Source organism: Psittacula echo (assembly GCF_963264785.1).
Source record: "Psittacula echo genome assembly, chromosome: Z".
Lineage (NCBI taxonomy): Eukaryota > Metazoa > Chordata > Aves > Psittaciformes > Psittacidae > Psittacula > Psittacula echo.
In genome coordinates this window covers 40064969-40090637 of record NC_137742.1, presented here as the reverse complement: position 1 = coordinate 40090637, position 25669 = coordinate 40064969, and the positions used below count along the sequence as shown (strand labels likewise).

Genomic DNA, 25669 nt, shown 5'->3' with positions numbered 1-25669 from the left:
GCGGCCAAGGGGGCGACGGGCGGGACCGGCCGCAGAGCACCAATGAGAGGGCAGCCCGCAGCGCCGTGCCTGTCGCTGAGGCTCCGCCTAGGGGCGGGTAGGAGGAAAGCAGCCGGGAGACAGCGAACCGTGGTGGGCGGAGGGGTTAGAGAGACGCGGCTGCGGGCCAATGGGGAGGCGAACGGGCCGGGGGAGGTGCGGAGCGGTTCCGGGGCAGGAGGTGCGAGCAGTGGCGGTTGCCTGGGGAATGAGCTCGGAAAGGGGGAACGTGTCGCGCACGAGGCGCCAGCGCTACCAGAACACGCGCGCCTTCAGGAACGACAAGTACGACACCAGCGTCCGGCGCAAGGTAGGCGCGGGCGGGCCGTAACGGGGCGGCCCCCGCTCCGGTCGGCTCTGAGCCCCTCTCGGCAGTGCGCCTGTCGGGTCGCGTAGCTCGCTGCCCCCGGGCACGGGAGCGACGCGAGTAGCGTGAGTCCGCCGAGCGGCAGCAGGGCGGAGCGACCCCGCGGAGCAGCTGCGGGGCGGAGCGGCGGAAGGGGTTTGCTGTCTAAAGGGTAGGTAGGAGCCTGTGCGGCCTGCTGGGTACAGGGTGCCCTTGAATCGATGGCCTGCTCCGATGCGGCCTTCGGCCAGAAGGTGTTAAGGAGCCTCAGGACCACAAACAAAGCCATGCAGCAGTGGAAGCCGAGAAGCATTTTCATTTTGGCAGTGGAGAAACCTCTCATCACGGTCTGGCCAAAAGGTTCGCTGCAGTGTCAAGGGCATAATACATAACAAGACATTTCAGCCAGCTGCCACCTGATCCCGGTCTGAGGCAGCTGTGTAAGCAAATGGGTTTTGTGTGATACTTGATCCATGTTCATGACATGACAGGCCCTTGTTAAGCCAAACAATTATTAAGAGAAGGACTGAAATAAAGCATTTACTTTAGTGCAGTAAGTAAAAATTCCCTTCAGTGTTGTCGTCCGTGTGACTTCTTGGAAGGTATTTGGTTTTCTCAGAGCTTGTGACTATGTGGTCTGATTTCAGACATCTGATTTTGAGAATTTGTTTTGAACAGCTCCCCCACGTTGTGGTTTGAGCAGGACATGCCATCATCCACGCAAATACCAGGTTGCACTTTGCGTTCGAGACAACTTCAAATAAGATTCATGTTGGCTTTAAGGCTTTAAAAAATCTTATGGGGCTTTTCTGAGTAGTTTCATAGAAAAGTGTCTTTAGATGTTTTATCAGTGCTTTTGCTACATGCAACATCATGATTTGATATGGTCACACTTGTTTAAAAAGACCATTGTTGTCTTTTATTTGTTGCTGTTGTTATTTCTAAGCATGGAAAAGGAAATGGTTTACAATATATTCTTGCAACATTTTCTGTGCTTGTAGTTGTGGTAACAAAATAGCAGTGCTGGAGAGGATGAAGGCCAAGTGGCGTGCCTGACCAGTAACAACATGAAAGTGGGATGTTTTGTCTTACAGGCTCAAATGGAAAGGGATGAGTAAAACAAAACACACGATGAGCATCCTAGAAGAAGCTTATCTCGTGCTATTGCTGTTATGTCAGTATCCCTTTAACTGAACCTGACTGGGTTGTCATAAATAACTGAGAGGAGAGGACTGGTAGAAAATAGGACTGGTTCTGCAAGTTGAACAGGCTGCTTAAATGGGACTCTAAGCAGCACCAGTGCTATTTGTTGAGTGAGTCACTGCATGATCCCCAATAGAAGAGTATTTTCCTGTCTGGCCTAAACACACATAGACAAAAATATCCTAGAGAGTTGGTCTGTCAGAAAAGTCCTCAAAGAGAAACTGAATTCTAACATCATTTCTGTAACTAAAGCAATTGCTTTAATACCCAAATGGCTGTTTTCATTCCCTTTTTAAATATTTTGTATCATGTAGAACCAACTACACAGTACCATGCACACAAATAATTTTTTTTTAAAGCTGTTGAATGTAGCCAAGCTTCACTGCAGGCATTGACTGTGATATGGGACTGTGTCTATTTCTGATTTCTGTCTGTGCCTACCAGTTCATGTGGAGATAGCTGAACACAGGGAAGAAGCTTCTTGAAGAAGGTGCTTCCTGTTACGGAGGTTAGATAGTGTGTGATAAAGAGAAAGTAATTTTTCTTTTGGCATATTGTCATGTACAGATTCTAGTGCTAAGGGAAACACAGGAGTCTTTATATTGATGACTAGACCTGATTCTGCCATTTGAGAAATTTAGTTAGGCTAACAAAGATTAGATTATTAATGTCATAGTTTAGCTACAGACTATGCTGAATTATGACAAGTTTTGCATCTCTGCCTTGTCTACTCCAGAATGATCAGATGCACCACAGATGTTCAAGGTGTGATGAGGGAAAGGATGAAATAGTAGCAGTTTGATCACAGGGAGGGATGCAATAATGGGCCGTTCTTTCTTTTCTTCACTAGCTGAGTAGGTCAGAACACTCAGAGCTGCTGAGCTGCTGAAAGAAGGTGGGTCTCCTGTAAATCACGGCTAAACTTCTTTTTTTCTTTTTTAGTTTTAGGTATTTGGCTTGTCTTTGACTACTGTTATACACTGTCCTATGTAATACTACCTTGAAAGGCTGCAGAATGCTTTATAGCTTAAAAATTTTATCCTGCTGCATTTGTGCACTGCATTAGCAATGTTGAATATTAACTACAGTAGCTTCAGGTTGCACTGCAGGTGTAGTTGAGTTGTTGTTTGCAGTGTTATTGCTGCTTCTCTCAGTGAAGCAGTATCTGCAGAGGAAATTGATGTGATAGCCTTCTGACTTCCCTACTGGCAGTTGTTATCCAGTTCTTCTGGGTTTTTTCTTTTTGAAGAGTTTTGAGTCTGACACTGAACTTAGCATCTGTTTTCTAATCTTAAAGACTATATATTTGATTACTTGCAAAACATGATGAAAGTTCCATCTGGCTTTCCTCTAAGGATCAGCCTTTACTACAGCATTACTCTAGGCTAGTTGAGGTGAAACACTCTTGCAACAAAGTACACTGCCTCTCTACTGGTTTTGGCCAACTGCCTACAACAGTGCTGGGGGAGCCTGCATCTAGGATGAACTGAAGACGGAAAATCCAGGACAGTGTAAACCCTGACGGACTGTGTTGTTAGTTACTGAATCTTGGAATTTGTTTATGGGTGTTTGGTTTACGTAGTATATTCCAGGAGAGCTGTTTGTGGTACTCAGCTGAGGAATATACATTATATTTTATGAATATACATTTTATTTAAAGTATATTACATAAGTCAGCATGGAAGCTGGAGAAGTTCTAGAGATGAAAGCAAATAGCATTCAATGAGAACATTTAGAACTCTATTGTAATAAGATGGTAAACCACAAAGTGATTCATATTTACACCCAAATGACTGATCTGTTTCTCCATTTCTTTCCTCTCATTAAGTACACCCCAGATGATAATCCACATTTCCCTAAATTTCAGGGGTTATTAACTCTGAACCTTAGCTTTACCGTAGTGTTTATGTCAGCTACTTCTCAGCTGGCTGTATGGATAAATAATTTGGTTTTATGGTCAAGAGTGCAAGATGGCACTAGGAACAAAACAAGTGAATATAGATTACAGAATTACAGAATCATAGAATGGTTTGGGTTGGAAGGGATCTTAAAGATCATCTAGTTCCAAGTCCCCTCTATGGACAGGGACACCTTCCTCTAGATCAGGTTGCTCAGGGACTCAGATCTTAAATGCTCAGCCAGTGATTGTGAGTTGAAGCTCAAAGAGGAGCTATAGGTAAACCAGTGTGGGGGATTGATCTTTGCTGGATGCCAGATGCCTACAAAAGCTGCTCTATCACTCCCACTCCTCAACTGGACAGGAGAGAGAAAATATAACAAAAGCCTTGTGGGTCAAGATAAAGACAAGGAGCAACCATTCACCAATAACCATCCAGGCAAAACAGACTTAACTTGGGCAAATAAGTTTATTGCCAGTCAAATCAGAGTAGGATAATGAGAAATAAATCCAAATTTTAAAAACACCTTCTCTCCCACCACTCATTTCTTCTTGGGCTTAACTTCACTTCTGAATTCTCTACCTCCTCCCCACCAGCAGCACAGAGGGACAGGGGAATGGGGGTTGCGGTCAGTTCATCACGTGCTGTCTCTGCCCCTCCTTCATCCTCATGGGAGGACTCCTCACACTCTCCCTCTGCTCCAGCATGGGGATCCTCCCATGGAAGACAGTCCTCCGTTAACTCTCCAACGTGAATCCTTCTCGTGGGCTGCAGTTCTTCACAAGTTGCTCCAGTGTGGACTCCTCTCTCCATGGGGTCACAGGTCCTGCCAGGAGCCTACTCCCGTGCAAACTTCCCTCAGGGTCACAGCCTCCTTTGGGCATCTCCCTTCTCCAGCATGGGCTTCTCCATGGGCTGCAGGTGGAATCTGCTCCATCATGGACCTCCATGGGCTGCAGGGGGACAGCCTGCCTCACCAGGGGCTTCACCGTGGGTTGCAGGGAAATCTCCACTCCAGTGCCTGGAGCACTTCCTCCCCTCCTGTGTTCACCTTGATGCCTGCAGAGCTGATTCTGTCACATATTCCCACTCCTTTATCTGTCTGAATTTTCCCCTGTGCCGTAACTTTTTCTCCTTCTTAAGTGTGTTATCCCAGAGGCATAAACACCATCACTATGGGTTTAGCCTTGGCCAGCAGTGAGTTCGTCTTGGAGCTGGCTGGCAATGGCTCTATTGGACATGCTTCTGGCAGCTTCTCACAGAGTCCATGCCCTGTATCCCTTCTGCTACCAAAACCTTGCCATGCAAACCCAGTACAAGCAGTAGCCAGCTGGAGTTATCAGATTAATGGTATCGGAGTTTGGTTACTTCCTGTTCTTGATGTGCCATAGCGTAGCTTGGTAGGCTGAAGTCTACTTCCTAGCCACCCCTGTTATTATGGATTTAGAATTACATTCAGGCCTGGGTTATAGCCTTTCATGTACGGAGGAGAGGAGAAAGCATAACATCTGAGGCCCCCAACATGGACCTCTTGGATTGAGTCTAGAAAAGGGCCATGACGATGGTCAGAGGGCTAGAGCACCTCTCTGATGAAGATGGGCAGAGAGAGTTGGCCTTGTTCAGCCTGGAAAAAAGAAAGCTCCAGGGGGAACTTTAGAGCAGCCTTCCAGTACCTAAAGTGGGACTTGTAAGAAAGCTGGAGAGGGACTTTTTACCAAGTAGTGGAGGACAAGGGAGAATGGCTTTAAGATGAAAGAGGGGAGATTTAGATTAGATACAAGGAACAAGGTTTTTACTGTGAGCATGGTGAGACATCAGAAGAGTTTGCTGAGAGAAGCTCTGTCTCTCCATCACTGGAAGTGTTCAAGGCCAGGTTGGACGGAGCTTTGAGCAACCTAGTCTAGTAGAAGGTGTCCCTGACCGTGGCACGGGGTTGGAACCAGATGATCTTTAAGGTCTCTTCCAACCCAGACTATTCTATGATTCTATGATCTATTCTGAACTCTAACCTAACTCATGGTAAGGGAGAGCCCATGCATGTGTTGAGTTCTTTGTGGGGAAGAGGGTGGGAGTTGGCTGTTGGCCCGTCCAAGTGTGTATATTCTCTTGCTGGTTGCATGCATGTTTTCAGAATCATGGGCACAGATCTGAAAAAAGCCAAACATCTTGATCTCCAAGATGGCCATTTGGAATTGGGCTTAGAGAAAGCTTTTTCTTTCATGTGTTTTAAAGTCCATAGCAGTAAAGCACAAAAGGACCTTAAATGCTAGCTAACCATACATAACCATTACGGATACAAAGAAAACTTTAGGTCTTTGATTAAAATGTTAGATATCCTTCTCCTAAAAAAAAAAAAGATTAAAAAACACTTGTGTAGAAAATGGAATTTAAAGTAATACTGATACAATATGTGAGTAAGTGAAGCTCTTTGGAGAACTTACTTGTGAAATGTGTATTAGACCCCTGAAAATCTGATGTCTTGTGTCATTGTTTCACGTTTGTTAATCTGTGCTGATCTACTCTGCTATGTAGTCATTCACAGGAGATCCTGTGGAGTTTTGTTTTCGAGAAGTGTAGTTATTCAGCCTTTTTGATTGAAGCAGTATCACCTGTGCTTTTTATCAGCTGTGCTTTTGACAAGGAAGTTAATGGATGGCATTGACACTGCATTCCTTTACAGCAGAATAGAACACTGATGTGTTCACAGTACTAGGAGTCTGCTTTCAGTAGAGTAACTCAAAATACCCGTAGGTTCTCACATAATTAGAAACTTCCAAACAGACAGTGAGGCTTTTTTGAAACCCCATCATTACGTCTTGCTTGTGAGTGCTTTAATGCTAGCTTAAGCTAGGGATTATTTTGTGTATCAAGTTAGTAGGTGTAGGTGCGTGTGTTTACTTTAATGCATTCTGAACTGCTTTTGGCGGGTTGTTACATGATTTAATATTGGGTTACGTGAGCATACAGAGGTTGCTGTTTTGTTAGTGAAGTTGATGTGACAGTGTGTATATAATATGCACATGGAATATTTTATGACTGTATGCTTTAAGACTGTTTATCATGTCTGTATTGCATAACTATAATTTCTTCAGAGAATATATAGACATACTGTAAGCATTGGATGAGTTGCATTTGTCCTTGGAGGGAAGTATAGCAAAAAACCTGCCAACCAACCAACCAAAAAAACATAAAAGGAGGGAAGAGCTATTGACTAAAACAGGGAAATAAGCATTAAAAAAAAAAAAAAAAAAAACCAAAAGAAAAAAAGTACATAGAGAGTCTGCTGTGACAGAAACAGAATCTGAACTGTCAGAGTAGTTCTCACATCAAGAAGTCCATTTCAGATCATAAGCACTACCACCTCTTTGTGTATGAGAGCTAACAACCTGTGTAAAGGCTAGGTAGAAAATTTGGAAAGGAATAATGAAGTTGACAAGCCTTGTTCAGGTCTTTGTGTGGGTTGTTGGGTTTTTTTGTAAAGAAAGCAAGCTATTAAATGGGCAAAAGGAAGAAAATATGAATATATGAAAGTTTAAACAATGTACAAAGTATACTGAAAAATTAGTTTTAATAGGAAAAGTAATCAGCAAAGGGATTGCTTTGATTTAACTAATAACTTCCCTATTCTTTCTGGGAAGTGAGATACCAGGAAAGTTTCTCTTCCAGTTTGTTAGAAGAATTTACTCTCACATGTTCTTTGATGATTTCAAAAACATGAAAAAATAGCTTATCCAAATCTTTAATTCGGAACATCTTTCTTCACTTCTTCAAGTAGGCATAGCTTCTTTAAGTGATATGCTACTTTTTTTTTTTTTTTATCAAATGGAGTGTTGGATTTATTTTAGAAAAGAACAGTGAACTATCAGCTTGTTTTAATGATAGTATCTTTTAAACATCAGGGATTTTTTTCTGACCAGAATAAACTTAGAAGGCAAGCAAAGCCAAAGTTAAACTCTGTAAGCTTGCCTGCTTGATGTAAGTCCATCATTTTTTATTGACTTTCTCAATCATCAGCCTAGTAGAAAGACTGTAGAGTCAGTCTCTCTCCTATTCAGATGTACCGAGCCAGTGATTACACCACCCCATACTTGAAGTGCCAACAATGAGTAAAAAATGCAGGAAATTGCTGAAGGGGAGGAAGAGGTTGTGCTGTATGTGCCTCTTAGAAGGAGGAAATTAGAATTTAAAAGTTGTTGTCTGTCTTCGAGTTGTTGCTTTCTGAGCAGATATACCATGTGATTTTTTTGAGCTGCTGTGTAAGATTTGTGGTCTTACAGGTGACTAGGTTGAAAAATCCAGTCATCTTTATTCCTAGATCAGGATCTTAAATGTGATCTTCATATCTACAGTCTAATCAACAATCTAATTTGCTGTCAAAAGACTCCTAGGCAGCATTTTGGTCAATGTTCTTCATCTTTGCACTGGATATTTGAAGTGTCGCTGATCATATCAATAAAACAGAACAATCCAAATGTGACTGTGTAGAAGTAGTCTAAATAGACAATCTCTGATAGAGATTCATTGACTATGGATAATGTGATTGTTGCTGTGCAGTTCAATATATTAACTTTATTTTACTTTACTTTAGAGCTTCTTGTATTAATTGTCTTCTGAAGACCTTTTTCAGTTGTGAAGCAATGCATTAATATAGAGGTAGAACTAATCATCAGATGAGTTGTAGGGATTTGTTGTTGGAACAAGGATGAAGAGGTCCCAATAATATAGTCTTTATATGCCACATGACTAGTCTAGGTCTTGCTATGAGGTGGTGTTTTCATGCAAAGATCTACAGAATGACTAAAATTAAAAGGCATCTTTGGAATTTTGGATGGCCTGCATTCTAGTTTGTCTGCTAAGTAAACAAAAATAAAAAAGAAATTCACCGCCATATGGTTGTTGTATATTCTGGAGGCAGATGATACGCATATTGGAAGGGGGAAGAGCTTTATAAAGCTCCATTAATAATAACTATGCATATTTGCTTGTTCCATAGCAAATATTTAGCAGAATTTGTAATAGGCAGCCTATATGACAAATTTTGGATGAGAGGTGAAAGTAGTTCCTAGTATGTTCTTCTGCACTGTTTATACCACATGCAGTCCTAAGCATGGTCTCTAGCATTCCAAATGTGTTACGCATTGCTGAGCCTATCCCTGCATCACTTAGTAGCAGGGCTTCCATTCACAGTCATGATGTCAGGATGTATTATGGGAAGCAAGGTGGTTTTCAACAAGGAAGCTAACTCCCTCTGGAAGGGCAACAAGCTGTCTTCAACTTAAACTATTGCAATATTTTGATGTTTATTGAGTTCTACCTTAGCTACACTAAAAATAGTTGATCACGGTAAAGAACACCTGGAAATAAAAATTACAGTGTCTGTGTCTTTCTTCCCTCATGCGTTACTAATTAATGCAAATCAGGAGTGTGAGAGAAAGAACTGGAAAGTTCAGGCTAATTTGCAGGTTATTAGAAGCTTATTCAGGCTACATTACTTGGAGCCTTACTTTGTGCTGTTAAAGTGCTGAAAAGAAGGCTTATCTTCAAATTGCATGAATTTTGAAAGAATGAACACAGTCAGTGTTGACAGCAGTTTGAATTGCCAGCCCTTTAACAGATATGTGCTTGGAATTTGCAATTATTTTATTCTCTCAGAAAGTTTCCTCATTAGCTGCCAGGATCCATCAGTAAACAAAGCCTAACACCTTTCATCTTTAGCTAACTCATTATATGGTAGTGTCTCTTGGGTATGAGCCACCTCCACAGGCAGTGTTCCAAAACCTCTGCCTTCTGGCCAGTCCATGATATCTTCCAGGATTCCTCAGCAGTTGAGCTTATTGTGTGATCAACACTACCTGCTTCCTCTGTGTAGTCTTGGTTGTGTGAGGGGGTGTTTCCTTTGAACATCAAATATAGCATGGGCAGTTGGAGTGCTGAGAGGAGATAAGCTCCTGTACCAACAACCTCTGAAGCAGCTTGAACCCCCTCTTATGCTGCTAGTATCTTTTTTCAGTTGGGTGTGGTGGGCTTCTGATCCTCAATACTCAGGGCTCCCAAACCCTAGTGGTCAATATCAATTTTCTCCTGATGTTTTCTGCCAGAGGCTCCAGGTGAGACTGTGTTCCCCAGCTGCAGTGTAGAGTACGTTCTGCGTATCCGGCCAGGCCCAAGAGCTACCACACAAGCTATTTCCTGTTTGATATGCTCAAAGTCCTGTTGTTGCTCAAAGCCTCATTCAAAGCAGTTCTTCTTTTGGGTTACTTGATAGAGAGAGCTCACAAGCTGACTGTAACATGAAATATGCGTTCTCTAGAACCCCACAAAGGGGTTCTCTGCAAGGAAAACTGGTTTTTCCTTCTTGTTAGCTGACAAAGACATAGTTGCTATCTTGTTGACAACATCCATAAGAACATAGCATCCATTCTGCCATTTTATTCCCAAGAACTGAATCTCCTGCGCCAGATCCCTTGACCTTACTTTTCTTTATGGTGAAACCAGCTTTCAGAAGAATCTGAATTACTCTGTGAGGAGCATAAACGACTTCTTTTGTGTCGCTGCCCCACACAATGATGTCAACAGTGTTTTTTAGCTCTTCAAGTGGTAGGACTGTGCTTCTACCCCTGGTGCTGTTGATTCCAGGCGTACTGGACACCCCTCCAACATGAAAGCAAGATGTGGTCTGCACTCTGCTGCCTAAGAGATTGAGAAAAATGCATCGGCAGTGTCAGTTGTAGCATGCCGGCTGGCTGCCTTTGACTCCAGTTCATATTGGAGTTTTAACGTGTCTGGTACAGCAGTACTCACTGCATCACTTCTTTCAGGCCACATTAGTCTACTGTTAACCTCCACCCTTCATCAGACTTTTGCCTTGGCCATATGAAACTATTAAAAGGTGAGTGAGTCTTGCTGATGACTGCTTGGCTCTCCAGTTGATGAATCAGCTCATGGATAGGAGCCAGGGAGTCTCAGTTTGTGGAATATTGCCACTGGTGCATGTCCTGGTAGCAGTTGACACCTGCTATTCTTCAACTGAGAGAAATTCCACAACAAAGGGACCTTCCAAGAAGCTGGACAGGGTAGATAGCTGTTTGATCTTCTGTGTATTCACAATGGCTACACCAAAAGCCCATCATTTCTCCTCTGAGTCCGTGAAGTACTTTCTCCTGAAGTGTTCTATGCCGACGATGCAAGGGACCTCTAGGCTGGTCACAGTGGGGTGCTTTTGACACTTAGAATCATAGGGTTGGAAAGGACCTTCAGATCATCTAGTTCCAACCCACCTGCCATGGGCAGGGACACCTCACCTTGAGCAACAGGTTGCTTAAGGCTCTGTCCTTGAACACTGCCACGGATGGAGCATTCACCACTTCCTTGGGCAGCTTGTTCCAGTGCCTCTCACAGTAAAGAATTTCTTCCTTATAGCCAACCTAAATCTCTAAGTTTAAACCCATTACCCATAGACTTATCACTACAATCCCTGATGAAGAGTCTCTCTTCAGCATTCTTGTAGGCCCCCTTCAGATTCTGGAAGGCTGCTATGAGGTCTCCACGCAGCCTTCTCTTCTCCGGGCTGAACAGCCCCAACTTTCTCAGCCTGTCTTCATAGGGGAGGTGCTCCAGTCCTCTGATCATCCTCGTGGCCCTCCTCTGGATTTGCTCCAACAGTTCCATGTCCTTCTTATGTTGAGGACACCAGAACTGCACACAGTACTCCAAGTGGGGTCTCATGAGAGCAGAGTAGAGAGGCAGGATCACCTCCTTCGACTTGCTGGTCACGCTCCTTTTGATGCAGCCCAGGATACGGTTGGTTTCTGGGCTGTGAGCACACACTGAAGCCAGCTTGTGTTCATTTTTTCATCGACCAACACCCCCAAGTCCTTCTCCGCAGGGCTGCTCTGAATCTCTTCTCTGCCCAACCTGTAGCTGTACCTGGGATTGCCCCAACCCAGGTGTAGGACCTTGCACTTGGCTTGGTTGAACTTTGTGAGGTTGGCATCAGGCCACCTCTCAAGCGTGTCAGGGTCCCTCTGGATGGCATCCCTTCCCTCCAGCTTATCAACTGAACCACACAGCTTGGTTTCATCAGCAAATATGCTGAGGGCGCACTCAATCCCACTTTCCATGTTGCTGACAAAGGTGTTGAACAAGCTTGGTCGCAACGCTGACCCTGAGGGACACCACTTGTTACCGGTCTCCGCTTGGACGTTGAGCTGTTGACTGCAACTCTGCGTGCAGCCAGGCAGCCAGTTCTTTATCCATTGGGTGGTCCGTCCATCAAATTTATCTTTCTCCAGTATAGAGACAAGGATGTCATGAGGGACAGTGTCAAAAGCTTTGCACAAGTCCAGGTAGATGACATCAACTGCTGTCCATCAGTTCTGTAGCCCCATCAAAGAAGGCCACCAAATTGGTCAGGCAGGATTTCCCTTTAGTGAAGCCATGCTGGCTGTCGCCAGCCGCCTTGTTTTTCATATGCATTAGCATGGTTTCTGGGAGAATCTCCTCCATGATCCTGCCAGGCATAGAGGTGAGACTGACTGGTCTGCAGTTTCCCAGGTTTTCAATTTTCTCCTTTTTAAAAATGGGGGGTTTATTTCCCTTTTTCCAGTTGTTGTGAATTTTGCCTGACTGACGTGATTTTTCAGGTATGATGGACAGTGGCTTATCAGATTCATCCACCAGTTCACTCAGGACCTATGAATGAATCTCATCAGGTCCCATGGACTTGCGCATGTTCCTTAGATGATCCCACTTGTCCTCTGTTAAGCTCACCTCAGCTTCTGAAACAGATAATTCTCAGCACCCAACTGTCACTGCAGAGATCTAGATGGCTTGTGTGCCCCTATACCTTGATGGCACCAGTGTACACTGTGCACCAGTGTCTACTAGAACCTTCTACTTCTGTGGGTCTGATATGCCAGGCCATCAAATCCATACAGTCCAGTATACATGGTCATCCCTTTCCTCTTCCTTGGCAAGGCAGGTACCTTATATTCTTGTTCCTCATCAGAGTGTTCACTGTTTGACCCTTGCAGTGCCAGACCAGAAGTACCCCTTACCAGGATCAAGGGAGGTGATTTCAGTTCTATGTCTGGGAGACCGCTGATTGCCTTCTTGTGTCTCTACAGCAACTATGCTGACAGCCTTCTTGGGTGACCCCTTCTTGACAGCAGTCTTCCCTCTCAGTTCACGTACATGGGCTTCCAGCTTAAAGGTAAGTTCACCATCCCACTTCCTCGTGTCATCCCTCTGGCCTCACAGGAAGAATCAGAAAACCAGAGTTCACCACATTGCATGCTCCTGGGGCTTACTTTCCCTCTGACCAGCGCAGGAGATGACTGATTTCTTGCAGTGCCCCTAATAGCCAAGGTACTGGCCCATAGGGTTGAGGAGGTACAGAAATTTTCTTGCAAGTTTTTGAGCAAAAAAGAGGCTCTCCACAGTTGGTGTATCCATATCCGAGCAGTAATTTGCTGCCAAGCTGTGAAAGTGTGATGCTTGGGCACTTTGAATCACCTTCCTCCACATGGCTCAAGTGCACATGACGTCCTTGGGATCTTTGGAGTCATCATCATCCTCTAGATCACTGTAGATGAGTTCTAGCACTGCTAGTTCTCTCTGTTACTCGATGCCATCATTTGCAGTAGTCTGCTTTCCTGAGGACTTCACAAGAGCTTCCTTGAGTGGGTATATTGACCGCACACTTGAGAGGAACTGTCTCCAAAGACAGCAAATTGCTGCCTCTTTTCCAGTTCCTCTTTAAATTCCCTGGTTTCTGTCACGGTATCCCAGTTATTGGACTTTCTTACCTTCCAATTGCTGACTGTCAGCCCCATTACCCCAGCATCAGAGCAGCCAGGCAGCAATCTGCTCACCTGGCTGGCGACTGTAAGCTCTCTACATGTCTTGAAGTTCCGATGAGGTCAGGGACCAGGTATGTCTGCTTCCTGTCTAAATTTTCCCACTCCGTCCTGCAATTTCTTTGTCGAAGTACTGACTTTCTTCTTCTTCTCCTCCCTTACTAATTGGTGATGTGGGCCCGTTGTTGTTGCCCACTGTTTCTTTTTCACTACTGGGGCAGTTACTATAGCTGCTTGGGTCCCTATCTCAACCATGATGTCTTCAAATGCAGTTTGAGAGTAACTTGTTACTCTTTTCCCAAGGAGCAAGTGATAGGACAAGAGGAAACATCCTCAAGCTGCACCAGGGGAGGTTAAGATTGGATATTAGTAACAATTTCTTCAGGCGTTGGAATAGTCGTGGAATGACATTCCCTGGAAGTGTTCAAAAAATGTGTAGATGAGGCCCTTAGTTACATGGTTTGGTGATGGATTTAGCAGTCCTGGGATAGAGGTTAGACTGGATGATCTTAAAGGTCTTTTCCAACCTAGTTGATTTTATGGTTCTATGATTCTGTGAACTTTCTCTGAGAGTACCAAACAGGCACAGGCCAGGCCCCAGTACAATGCTAGAAGCTGCTGGTTTTCACTGGGGTAGGCGAGACACCCTTCTATCAGGTGGTGCGTCAGTTTGCCAGGGTTGCTTGCCTGGTCAGGTGGAAGTCCCAGGTTATAGGAGTTGATAAACACCCTAGGAACCTGCCCAAATCTTTCCACACACTGTGCCACCCAGGTATCACCCACCTCAGGTCCTATTTCAGTAACAGGTGATGTCCAGCCACAACACAGAGATGTAGTGTTTGCTCTGGAAGGCAAACGTAAAAATAATGAATGTCGTCCCCCTCCTCCTAAGTCGCAGATTTTATTGCTGGACAGATATGCTGCGGTATGGAATATCCCTCTGGTCAGTTTGGGTCAGCTGTCTTGGCTGTGTCCTTTCCCAGATCTTGCCCACCCCAGCCTGCTGGTGAGAGGGAATGTTGGAGAGATAGCCTTGATGCTGCAGCAGGTGGCTGAGCTGTGGGATGCTGTTAATAGGCTGCAAGATATCAGGGAAGCTGAGAGGAAGCAGGACTGCCTTCTCCAGGCCCAAACTGTGCAGGGGCCTCAGGCGTCCCCTGAAGCTCATGGAGGAGTGGAGGAGGCTGTCAACCCAGGAAGCTGGGAAACAGTAACAACAAAAAACAACAAAAAAAAGAGGAAGAGGACAATTAAAAACAAGGGGCTTCCTCCTAAAGCTGTTGTCCCCACCCAGAACCGTTTTGCTGTCCTGCAGGGTGCTAAGAAGGAAGGGCACTTGCACCAGAAACAACCGGCTGGTGCGCCGGTAAAGAAGATCACCACTGGTGCTGCCAGGAAAAAGAAGCGGGTCATAGTGGTAGGGGACTCTACTTTGAAAGGGACAGAGGCACTCATCTGTCGGCCTGACCCAGTCTCGAGGGAGGTGTGTTGCCTACCTGGAGCACGGATCAGGGATGTTGCAGAGAGGCTGCCTGCTCTAGTGAGTCCCACGGACTATTACCCACTTCTGGTGATCCATGTGGGTGCTAGTGATGTTGATAGCAGTAGGCTGGAGAACATAAAGAAGAGCTACAGAGACCTGGGAGAGGTGGTTAGGGGCTCTGGAGCTCAGATTGTCTTTTCGTCAATTCTCCAGGATACAGGGGGAGACCTTAAAAAAGCTAGGAGGATTGGTCAAGTTAATAAGTGGTTAAAAGGATGGTGCCATAGTCAGGGGTTTGAGTGTTTTGAATATGGGACCCAAGTTAGTAGGCCAGGTCTACTGGAGGCTGGTAGAGCTGATCTGACAAAGAAGAGGAAGAGTGGTTTTGGTAGGAGGCTTGCCAGGCTGGTCAAGGTTTCTTTAAACTAGATGTGTTGGGGGAGGGGGGCATTGTTCCATCCCAACACACCCAGTCAGGTGCCAGCACCTACAATAAATGCTTGGAGTGATGCAGAGATATTCCAGCCGCTCCAGCCAATGAGCCGGCTTCATTTGGCACTCAGCTCAGATGCCTCTATACAAATGCCCATAGCATGGGAAACAAACAAGAAGAATTAGAAATGTGTGCACGACTACGGGAGTATGATATAGTAGGCATCACAGAAACATGGTGGGATGGCTCCTACGACTGGAGTGTTGGAATGGAAGGTTACAGGCTCTATAGAAAAGACAGGCCTGGCAGGCGGGGAGGGGGAGTTGCTATTTATGTTAGGGATAGGCTGGAGAGTATGGAACTCTGAGGACGGGTGAGCAGTCGACAGAGGGTTTGTGGGTCAAGGTTAAAGGGAGAGCGGCGATGGGGGCCATTACTGTGAGGATCTGTTACAGACCGCCTGATCAAGAGGAATCTGTGGATGAAGTGCTCTATAGGCAGATAGGAACAGCCTCACGCTCACAGGCCCTTGTTCTCATGGGGGACTTCAACCATCCTGACGTCTGTAGGAGTGAAGGTACGTCCCGGCACAAGCAATCCAGGAGGTTCCTCAATTGTGTGGAAGACAACTTCCTTCTGCAAGTAATAGAGGAGCCGACAAGGAGAGGTGCCATGCTTGACCTCGTGCTCACCAACAGGGAAGGGCTGGTTGGAAATGTGACGCTCCAGGGCGGCCTTGGTTGCAGTGACCACGAGATGGTCGAATTCAAGATCCTCGGGACAGTGAGAAGAGCGTGCAGCAAGCTCACTGCCCTGGACTTCAAGAGAGCAGACTTTGGCCTCTTCAGGAGACTGCTTAGTAAGGTTCCATGGGATACAGCCCTAGAGGGCAGGGGGGCCCAAGACTGCTGGTTGTTATTCAAGGATCACCTGCTCCAAGCTCAGGAGTGTTGCATCCCAACTAGAAGGAAGTGCAGCAGGAGGGCCAGGAGACCTCCTTGGATGGATAAGGAGCTGCTGAGGAAAATTCAAAGGAAAAAAGAGGCTTATAGAAGGCGGAAGCAGGAACAGGCGGCCTGGGAAGTATACAGGAGTGCTGTCTGGGAAGCTAGGGAGCAGGTGAGGAAGGCTAAGGCCCAGTTAGAATTGAACTTGGCTAGGGATGTTAAGGATAGCGGGAAGGGATTCTATAGGTACGTAACGAGTGAAAGACAGACTAGGGACAACGTAGGCCTCCTTCGGAAGATATCGGGAGAACTGGCTACCCTGGATTTGGAGAAGGCTGAGGTTCTTAATGACTTCTTTGCCTCGGTCTTCACTGGCAAAGTCTCTGACTGCACCACCCAAGTCTTGGAAGGCGAACGCAGAGACTGTGAGAATGAAGACCTTGGGCCCACTGTAGGAGAGGATCTGGTTTGAGACCATCTTAAAAACCTAAACGTCCACAAGTCCATGGGACCTGACGAAATCCGTCCGTGGGTCCTGAAGGAGCTGGCGCATGAAGTTGCTAAGCCACTGGCCATCATATTTGAAAAATCATGGCAGTCAGGTGAAGTTCCCGACGACTGGAAAAAGGGAAATATAACCCCCATTTTCAAGAAGGGGAAAATGGATGACCTGGGGAATTACAGACCAGTCAGTCTCACCTCTGTGCCTGGCAAACTCTTGGAGCAGATTCTCCTGGAAGGCATGCTAAGGCACATGAAAAACAAGGAGGTGGTTGGTGACAGCCAGCATGGCTTCCCTAAGGGGAAATCCTGCCTGACCAATTTGGTGGCCTTCTATGATGGGGCTATGAAACTGATGGACAGGGGCAGAGCAGTTGACGTCATCTACCTGGACTTGTGCAAAGCGTTCGACACTGTCCCACATGACATCCTTGTCTCTAAATTGGAGAGACATCAATTTGATAGGTGGACGACTCGGTGGATAAAGAACTGGCTGGATGGCCGCATGCAAAGAGTTGTGGTCAATGGCTCAATGTCCGGCTGGAGACCAGTAACAAGTGGTGTCCCTCAGGGATCGGTGTTGGGACCAGTCTTGTTCAACATCTTTGTCAGTGACATGGACAGTGGGATTGAGTGCTCCCTCAGCAAGTTTGCCGATGACACCAAGCTGTGTGGTTCGGTTGATACGCCGGAGGGAAGGGATGCCATCCAGAGGGACCTTGACACGCTTGTGAGGTGGGCTGATGCCAACCCTATGAAGTTTAACCATGCCAAGTGCAAGGTCCTACACCTGGGTCGAAGCAATCCCAGGCACAGCTACAGGTTGGGCAGAGAAGAGATTCAGAGCAGCCCTGAGGAGAAGGACTTGGGGGTGTTGGTCAATGAAAAAATGAACATGAGCCGGCTTCAGTGTGCGCTTGCAGCCCAGAAAGCCAACTGTATCCTGGGCTGCATCAAAAGGAGTGTGACCAGCAGGTTGAAGGAGGTGATCCTGCCCCTCTACTCTGCTCTCGTGAGACCTCACTTGGAGTATTGTGTGCAGTTCTGGTGTCCTCAACATAAAAAGGACATGGAACTGTTGGAACAAGTCCAGAGGAGGGCCACAAGGATGATCAGGGGACTGGAGCACCTCCCACATGAAGAGAGGCTGAGAAAGTTGGGGCTCTTCAGCCTGGAGAAGAGAAGGCTGCGTGGAGACCTCATAGCAGCCTTCCAGTATCTGAAGGGGGCCTACAGGGATGCTGGGGAGGGACTATTCATCAGGGACTGTAGTGACAGGACAAGGGGTAACGGGTTCAAACTTAAACAGGGTAAGTTTAGATTGGATCTAAGGAAGAAATTCTTTACTGAGAGGGTGGTGAGGCACTGGAATGGGTTGCCCAGGGAAGTTGTGAATGCTCCATCCTTGGCGGTGTTCAAGGCCAGGTTGGATGAGGCCTTGGGTGACATGGTTTAGTGTGGGGTGTCCCTGCCCATGGCAGAGGGGTTGGAACTAGATGATCTTAAGGTCCTTTCCAGCCCTAACTATTCTATGATTCTATGATTCTATGCTTGTGAACACTGCTCAGCAGTAGCCAAAACACTGATGTGTTACCGACATCTTCGTAGCTGCTAATACACAGCGCAGCCCTATGAGGACTGCTCTGGGGAAAATTAACTCCATCTCACCCAGACCCAATGCACATAAAAATTTAATTCATAATGCATGACTGACATCAGAACCACAGCTTTCTGTATTCGATATTCAAACATTCTTCAAAACCTTGTTACTTTCTTTTTTTAACGTGCCAAGTATTTGATAATTTGTAAAGAAGTTTACTGTCTTCTAACTGAAGTAGCCAAAAAGTGCCACACCTTCAGTTAACTACACTGTGGGAAAACTCTTACCACATGGTTGAAGTTTATTGCAAATGAAAACAGTGGAAAACAAGCTCCATAGTGTAGTCCCACTCATAAACAGCATACATACATTTTTTGAAACAGAGTAAGATACTTTATTTTTAAAACTATGCTTGTTCCTTTGTGTAGTATGTTGAAGTAGAACTTTGTGGGGTAGTAAGAAGTTCTTATGTGTCATAAACCCAGGAAATTACTTCACAATGATGTGAACTCTAATGCCAATTAATGCAGTATCTGTTCCAGCAAACTTTTAGGTATTCTAAGAAATAGATGTGTTTTAGTGTTAGTAATCTAATGTTAATAATCTAACTTTGGTGCAGTAGCCATTTTAAAGCTGTTTCAAGAAAGGCACAATAGATTTTTTTTTTTTATATATATGTACTTTATAATGGCAAAATTTCTATTTTTAGAGTTCTGAATGAACACGCACACCCATATGATAGATAGTTACTGCTGGCATTTTTAGGTGGAGAAGAAGTAAAAGTAGGTTGAATGTGTAAGTATATGTTGCTTGTTGTAGTAACAGTGTGGTTTGGTACTACTTCTCATCTCAGAATAACTCCTTTTATGCAAATATACTGGCCAGTTGACATTTTGTATACCTGAGAAAACTTAATACAAAATGTTCAAGAAAATGTTGTTCACATTGTCTTGAAAATATACCATAGTTTAAATGACCATTTTGCAGATTTTATCTTAGATACTTGAGTGCAAAAATGGGTTGCTTTTTCGTAAATGAAGTTTATGATGAGAGAGACATTAAATGATTTGACTGCAAATAACGTGTATTTTACTCCATTGTGTTCTGAGAAAAAAATCCTGACACTTATTACTTAAAGTAGATAGCATAATGGTAGCTTGAGCAATATAAATTAAAAGGTAAGTTTTGCAAGTTTTCGTCTTTGGATGAAACCTTTGTATTTCAGGGCTCGTTTCTATAAAATCTCTGGAAATGAAAAAATAATAATAAAATACCTATAATTATCTATTACGAACAATATAATAACATAAATAATACTACTATTAACAGTATTAAAATTATGATAAAAATAATGAAGGCTACGTCAAGGTAAAAGGTTACCTCAGTACTCTTTCCACTGAAGAAAATTAGTAACAGTAGCAGAATATGAAATGCTTATGTTAATATGAAACAAATGTCTTTCTAAATGCCATATTAATCACATGATGGGTGGAAACGCTTTCTAAGGAAGCTTATATTAATGAAAATAGGATTTTTTTAAATAATTCTCATTTTTATTTCTTTTTATTTATTCAGAAAATAAATGCTAAGCTTCATGATGGAGTGTGTCAGCATTGCAAAGGTATCTTGGAGTGGCGGGTAAAATTCAACAAGTACAAACTGCTAACAAAGCCTAAAAAATGGTAAGATAAGATACTTTGTGTTAATCACTGGTAGTGTTGTTGGTGGACTTTCTTAGAAAAATATTCTAGTTTTGGAAACTCACAAGTAGTAGCTGCTACTGTATGGCATTCTTCAAATTTGGAGTCTGCAATGACAATATATGTTTTCTAATATATAATTTTCTAATTTGCTAGTCTGTTATCTTAAACTTTTGAAAAGAAAATATGGAGAAGCAACTGCTTCCCTCTTTGCTGTTAAAATGCTTGAACTGTGGACCTGTAAGTTTCCAAAACTGTCAGTGTGTCCTGTTGAATAAAAGTCAAATCCAAACCAGTTGTAACACAATATTCTAAGGTCTCGTTGCAAGTCAGTACTAGAGGTATCTGAACATCTCTTAACTTTTGTAGTTCACAAAGACTGTGTAGGAGAGAAGTGAGGAGAGGAAGGCTTTAGTTTTGTGTCATATCAAAACTCAGCAGCAGCATTGTTCTCAGCATTAGAGGCCTCAAGTTCTACAAAATGTTTGCAATGCATGCATTTCATTACCTCTTAGTATGTTCTTTCTTTTCGTACATGAAACTATAATCCTAAATATTAAACATTTAGCATTATTTGCATGAAGCTCTATATTACGTGGTTTTGGATAAGTACATAACAGTTGGAAGGGAACTTAAAGACCATCTAGTTCCAACCTCCCTGCCATGGGCAGGGACACTTTCCACTAGACCAAGTTGCTCAAAGCCCCGTCTAACCTGGCCTTGAACACTGCCGGGGATGGGGCAGCCACAGCTCTCCTGGGCAACCTGTGCCAGAGTCTCACCATCCTCACAGTGAAAAGCTTCTTCCTCATCTCTAATGTAAATCTCCCCTCTGGCAGGTTAAAGCCATTCCCCCTTGTTCTGTCACTCCATGCCCTTGTAAAAAGTCTCTCTCCAGATTTCTTTTAGGCCCCCTTCAGGTACGGGAAACTGCTCTAAGGTCTCCCCAGAGCCTTCTCTTCTCCAGGCTGAACAAGCCCAACTCTCTTAAAATACAACCTTAAAAAATGTCTAGGTTTATGGTAGGTTAATTTTCTGAAGTGGATACTCTCTACTTTCTTCTTGCTCAGCTGCAGAGGTTCTTACCTCTGTGGCAGCAGACACAGCCAGTGCTTCAACGATGAAACACTTAAAGGAACTGCAGCTGGGCTGTTGCATATGATTCAGACAGTTTTGTCACAGTAGTTTGTGTTTGTGGGTCTTGAATTACATACGTCTAAAATACTTATGAACTGCTTGAAAGGCTTCTGTAAATGTATGCATACAGTTCCATGAATGATAGTGTATTTTATTTTGATTTTCAGTAGGTTAAAAGGGAAGGAATGTTTGTTCATACTATATTCGCCCACTTGTGACAAGTTTTACTTTTTAATATGAAACCACATGGAGCAAGTATTTTGGTTTTAGTAAGTGATTTCATGCTTTCATGTAAAAAAAAATAGATTAGGTAGAAGTCTCACTGGTTCTGAAAGTAAACATTCTGGGTTCTGTTCACCATGGATGAAGTTGGTATTTCTCTTCTTTAACTCTTTCTTGAATGACTATGTGTGTCCCATTTAGAAGTAATGAGCTGTAGCAAATCCTGTGGTGGTGGATCTGGTTCTTTTGCTTCTTCTTTGCCTACTGTCGAAGTAGACAAAATATGCAAATCAGCATTGGAAATAGAAGAAGTGACATTGTGGGACAGCTGCTTATGGCAGAACATGTTATGTTTTCCAACATGTTTTTGAACAAGTAAATTGGGCTGCAAACGATTTTAGCTCTACAGGTGTTGGTTTCTAGCCCAGCCTACAGCAGTACAATGGGCCACTGTTCTGAAAGGACAAAACTATGAAGATTTACAATTTATGAAGCTTCTAGGGGAAGTAAACACATTATAGATGTTAAAACCATAATTATTATCAAGAAAAATGAATTCTTCACATCACAGGCAATGGTAATGGAGGACTTTTCTGTACCTTAACTTATTTTTGGTTATTATCCTCAAAATTATGATTGTTGGTACAGCCACAAGTTATCCGTAGTTTACTTGTATTTCAGGTGTTTAAATATTGCAATTAAACTCTTTTAGAAAAAAAGTCTATCTGCCTTGCATTGATAGTGCCACTGTTTGGTGTGACATGGCTGTAGACATTATTTTTAATACTAATGCAACTGATCATAGAAGAAAGATAAAAAAACCCCAAACTAAATCAAACTACATTGCTATTTCCAGTGACATCTAACTGTAGGTTTTCTGTGGGGGAAAGGGAAGAGCAGGAACGCTAGGCAGTTCAGACTTTTCTTTTGTTAAATGTGTCTACAGCAATTCTTGTGATTTTACAGCTTCTTAAGGAGTTGGATATGTACATCTTAGTAGTGAAAGATCATCAGAATCTAGATGAAGACAGTAGGGGGAAAGTGATAGTATGTGAGACGGGGATTTGAGAAAGAAAGTAAAAATTTATGTGTAACTACATGCTAGTTAGGGCATCTGTCCTTATAAGGCATGCAAAAACACTTGATATTTTTCTTCAGTCTGTTTTTGCCAAGTCTGCAAATCCACTGTTCAGAACTGTATCCTTAATCTTTCCTGACAGCCTTTTGAGTGCCTGAGGAACCAAAAAAGAGTGACTTCAAGGCAGCTGCATTACATGGGATATACAGTTATGTTCTCCAAGAATACAAGGCTTTCTAAATGTCAGCTGAATGTTAAGGCATAGCATTTTAAAATTGACTTAATCTACAGAGTTTTATCACATCTCTAAAAAGAATAGCAAAAAAACTTTACATAATTATGTTGTGAAGAATGCAATTCTGTGCAGGCTTGTATTCATAAACAAAGTCCAATAGTGGCCCTCCTCGTACTCTGAGATAAGGAAGAGGATGACACTGCAGTGTTTGAATCAGAAGCTTTGTACTTGTAAAATGCATGCACCTTTTATGGTACCTTTTATGGTACCTTATGTACCATATTCTTGTTTCATTCTATCGCTGAACCAGAAAAATTTATGTAGCTTTTAAAGTAAAACTACCTACTGAAATGAATTGTAAGGTTTCTTTTGTTACTTTAAATATAAAAAGTAGTGATTTTGTGATTCTACTTCATTTCTTGTTTTAATAATTCTTCCTGAAAAAGTTGAAGAAGAGGTAAGACAGGCAGTTATTTTGATAGTGCTGTTTGTTGAAACACCAAATGTTTCATATGAAACTGGCCTATAAAATGTTGTTCCTCTTTTGAAGAGCACACCTGTATTATGTTACACATAATGTTCAACAAATGTCCACAAATAGTTTTTTAATCATGTTTTCTTTCTCTCACACACAGTGTGAAGTGCCTCCAGAAGACTGTAAAAGATCCATACCATAGTATTTGTCGACCATGTGCTGGTAAGCTAGAGATCTGTGCTAAATGTGGAAAAAAAGAAGAAATAGTAATTCCGTAAGTAGTTCTTAGGTTACTTAGAAACTGAACTATTTCTTCCCCTTTTAATAAAGCTTGTTGGGAAACTGCCAAGAAGCTGTTGTACTTTATGCCCTATTCTGAATAATCCTGACAGGAATCAGTAGGAGTCATTACCATTGCTTTCTTCTGCTGAAACTGGAGGTGCAATGCCTATTGATGTTAGTGGGGCTGGGAAAAAAAAACAAAACTAAAAGCAAAGTCTTTCTTGGTTAAGGCACTTTAATACCAATTGAATATCTTCCTTAGGAACAAAGCACTTCAAAATGGATTTTGGTCTAAAGCACCATAAAATATGCATAAGCCAAATTACTGTTTGCATTTTGTCTGTCATTTGATGATTCATTTACTAGTGAACAGAAAAACTAAATGAGTGCTAATACTGAGCAGAATTACCTCATATATTTAGCATGCTTTTGGCTTTTTTGATCTCTCTTTTTTGAGCATCCTATATAAATTTACTAGTTTGTGACAACTGGCCAGCTGTTGCTTATTTGGTCAAACTGTTAACATACATTTTTTGTTTCTTCACAGACTCTTTTTCCTTTATTGTCTTTTATGTCTTTCCTATTCAACATGAAAGTAACTTTAGGTTATTGTTTGTCTCCTCCTCTCCACTTCCTGCCCCCTTCCATCACTGGCGGAATATTCTACTCTCCATCCCATTCTTGTGTAAAAGAAAAATAAATTCTAGAAGTGGGTGATGACAACATCCTCTTTCTTTCTGTAGGATTGATAAAGGACAAGACAGAGCTGAGATTGTGACTACTAAAAATGGCCAAGAGAGCAGGGAGTTGGAGGATGAGCTGGATTTTGATGCAAACTTAAGTAGTAAGGACAGTGATGAAGATGCTGATGTGCTTGAAGAACGATTTAAAAGTATGAATTTTGAAAGGACAGAGATTTAAAAGGTTGAGTTTATATGGGAGACTATATGCTGTGAGAAGTGTTAAATCAATGTTTGCCTTAAACTGCACTGAAATCTGATTTCATATCTTTGGTCCTTGCATATAGATGTTGGCACTGTGTATTATGATGCTTGTTGAAGATTTTGTATAAATAAGTTGGGTTTTTTGTGCATGAAGAGCAGAATTTCTTGTGAAAAAGATTCAGAAATTGAATCTTTTAAGCATAGTATTTCATGCATACATGTAACAACTTCCTGTTTTTCTAAATTAAGCCTCCGTGTAATTGTTCTAAATTCAGTATTGTGCTACTTTGTATTGCCAGTTGGAAAGCTACGTGAAAGTCTAGAATAAATACATAGTCTTGCCATACAAAGGAAGAGCTAAACCAGTGTATTTTGCCGAAGGAAAATCTTGCAACTTCTGTCCATGAGTTTCCAAATAGGGTCAAAATACCAGGTGGCTGTTACTGTTATGCCTGTTGTTTCTTTTCTATGCAAAAAAGAGAGTGTAAATGTACACCGGTACAGTTCATGAGCACTTAATGCTTATTTACCATCTATAAGTATGCATTATGAATTTGTGACCCTGTTTCTACTAATGTTTTGAAAAGAAAAAAAAAATGATTTTTTAGAATTGCTCATAACAGATCTCACACTTTCATTTCCTTTGTCTGCAGATCTAATATAGTTTGCTGTGATATGAAAACACTTGTATAGTGTAGTGATGCTTATATAGTTCCTGATTCTTTTTAGGGATTATTTCAATGTATGTTAAGCTCTAGGAAGAACTTAACTGAATTTGTAGTAACTATCTTTTACGGGATTCAGAACAGTTTGATTTCTTCTTTATTGTCTTCTATTTCTATAAATAAAACTGAAGAAGTACTTTTTAATAATTAAATAGTTTGAGCTGTGACAATATAGTATGCCATTTTTACTAACTGTGTAACAGCTACACATCTGCTTGGGTGTTCTGCCTGATATTACAGTAGTGTAGCAGGCATGGAAAAAATTGATTCCCAAACTACCTTCTTTGAATGAATTGTGAGGAACTTCAGCTCTGGGATTATTCTCACCACTTACAGTGAGGAAAATACTGAAACTTTGTCCTTTGGGTAGAGATAGCTACCCTGTGGCTGCTATAGTTGACCTTAATTCAAAAGAAAATGTAGTTACCAGGCTGTAGAGTACTAAGACATTCAGCAGTCAATAGCCTAAAAGCATATTATTTAAAGGACAATTTTATTATTTAGTATTGACAATAACAGGCAACAGCAATATTCTTGTAATCAGTCATGGAACGATGAGCTTTT

General features: G+C 42.8%; 1 protein-coding gene across 1 annotated transcript; it reads left to right on the top strand.

Moving 5' to 3' along the window:
- Window positions 1-211: 211 nt before the first annotated feature.
- Window positions 212-24741, top strand: LOC308231730 (uncharacterized protein C9orf85 homolog). Its single transcript, XM_080637427.1, has 4 exons — window positions 212-349; window positions 19883-19989; window positions 23315-23428; window positions 24180-24741. The coding sequence occupies exons 1-4, from the start codon at window positions 248-250 to the stop codon at window positions 24355-24357; spliced, it is 501 nt and encodes a 166-aa protein (XP_080493553.1). The 5' UTR covers window positions 212-247; the 3' UTR covers window positions 24358-24741.
- Window positions 24742-25669: the final 928 nt, after the last annotated feature.

What these genes read in the sequence shown, in the direction of transcription:
- LOC308231730 (XM_080637427.1), top strand. Translation starts at nt 248, where the DNA reads ATGAGCTCGGAAAGGGGGAACGTGTCGCGCACGAGGCGCCAGCGCTAC. An exon ending in ACACCAGCGTCCGGCGCAAG is followed by an intron (nt 350 to 19,882) that starts GTAGGCGCGGGC and finishes TTATTTATTCAG; the next exon opens with AAAATAAATGCTAAGCTTCA. An exon ending in AAAGAAGAAATAGTAATTCC is followed by an intron (nt 23,429 to 24,179) that starts GTAAGTAGTTCT and finishes TTCTTTCTGTAG; the next exon opens with GATTGATAAAGGACAAGACA.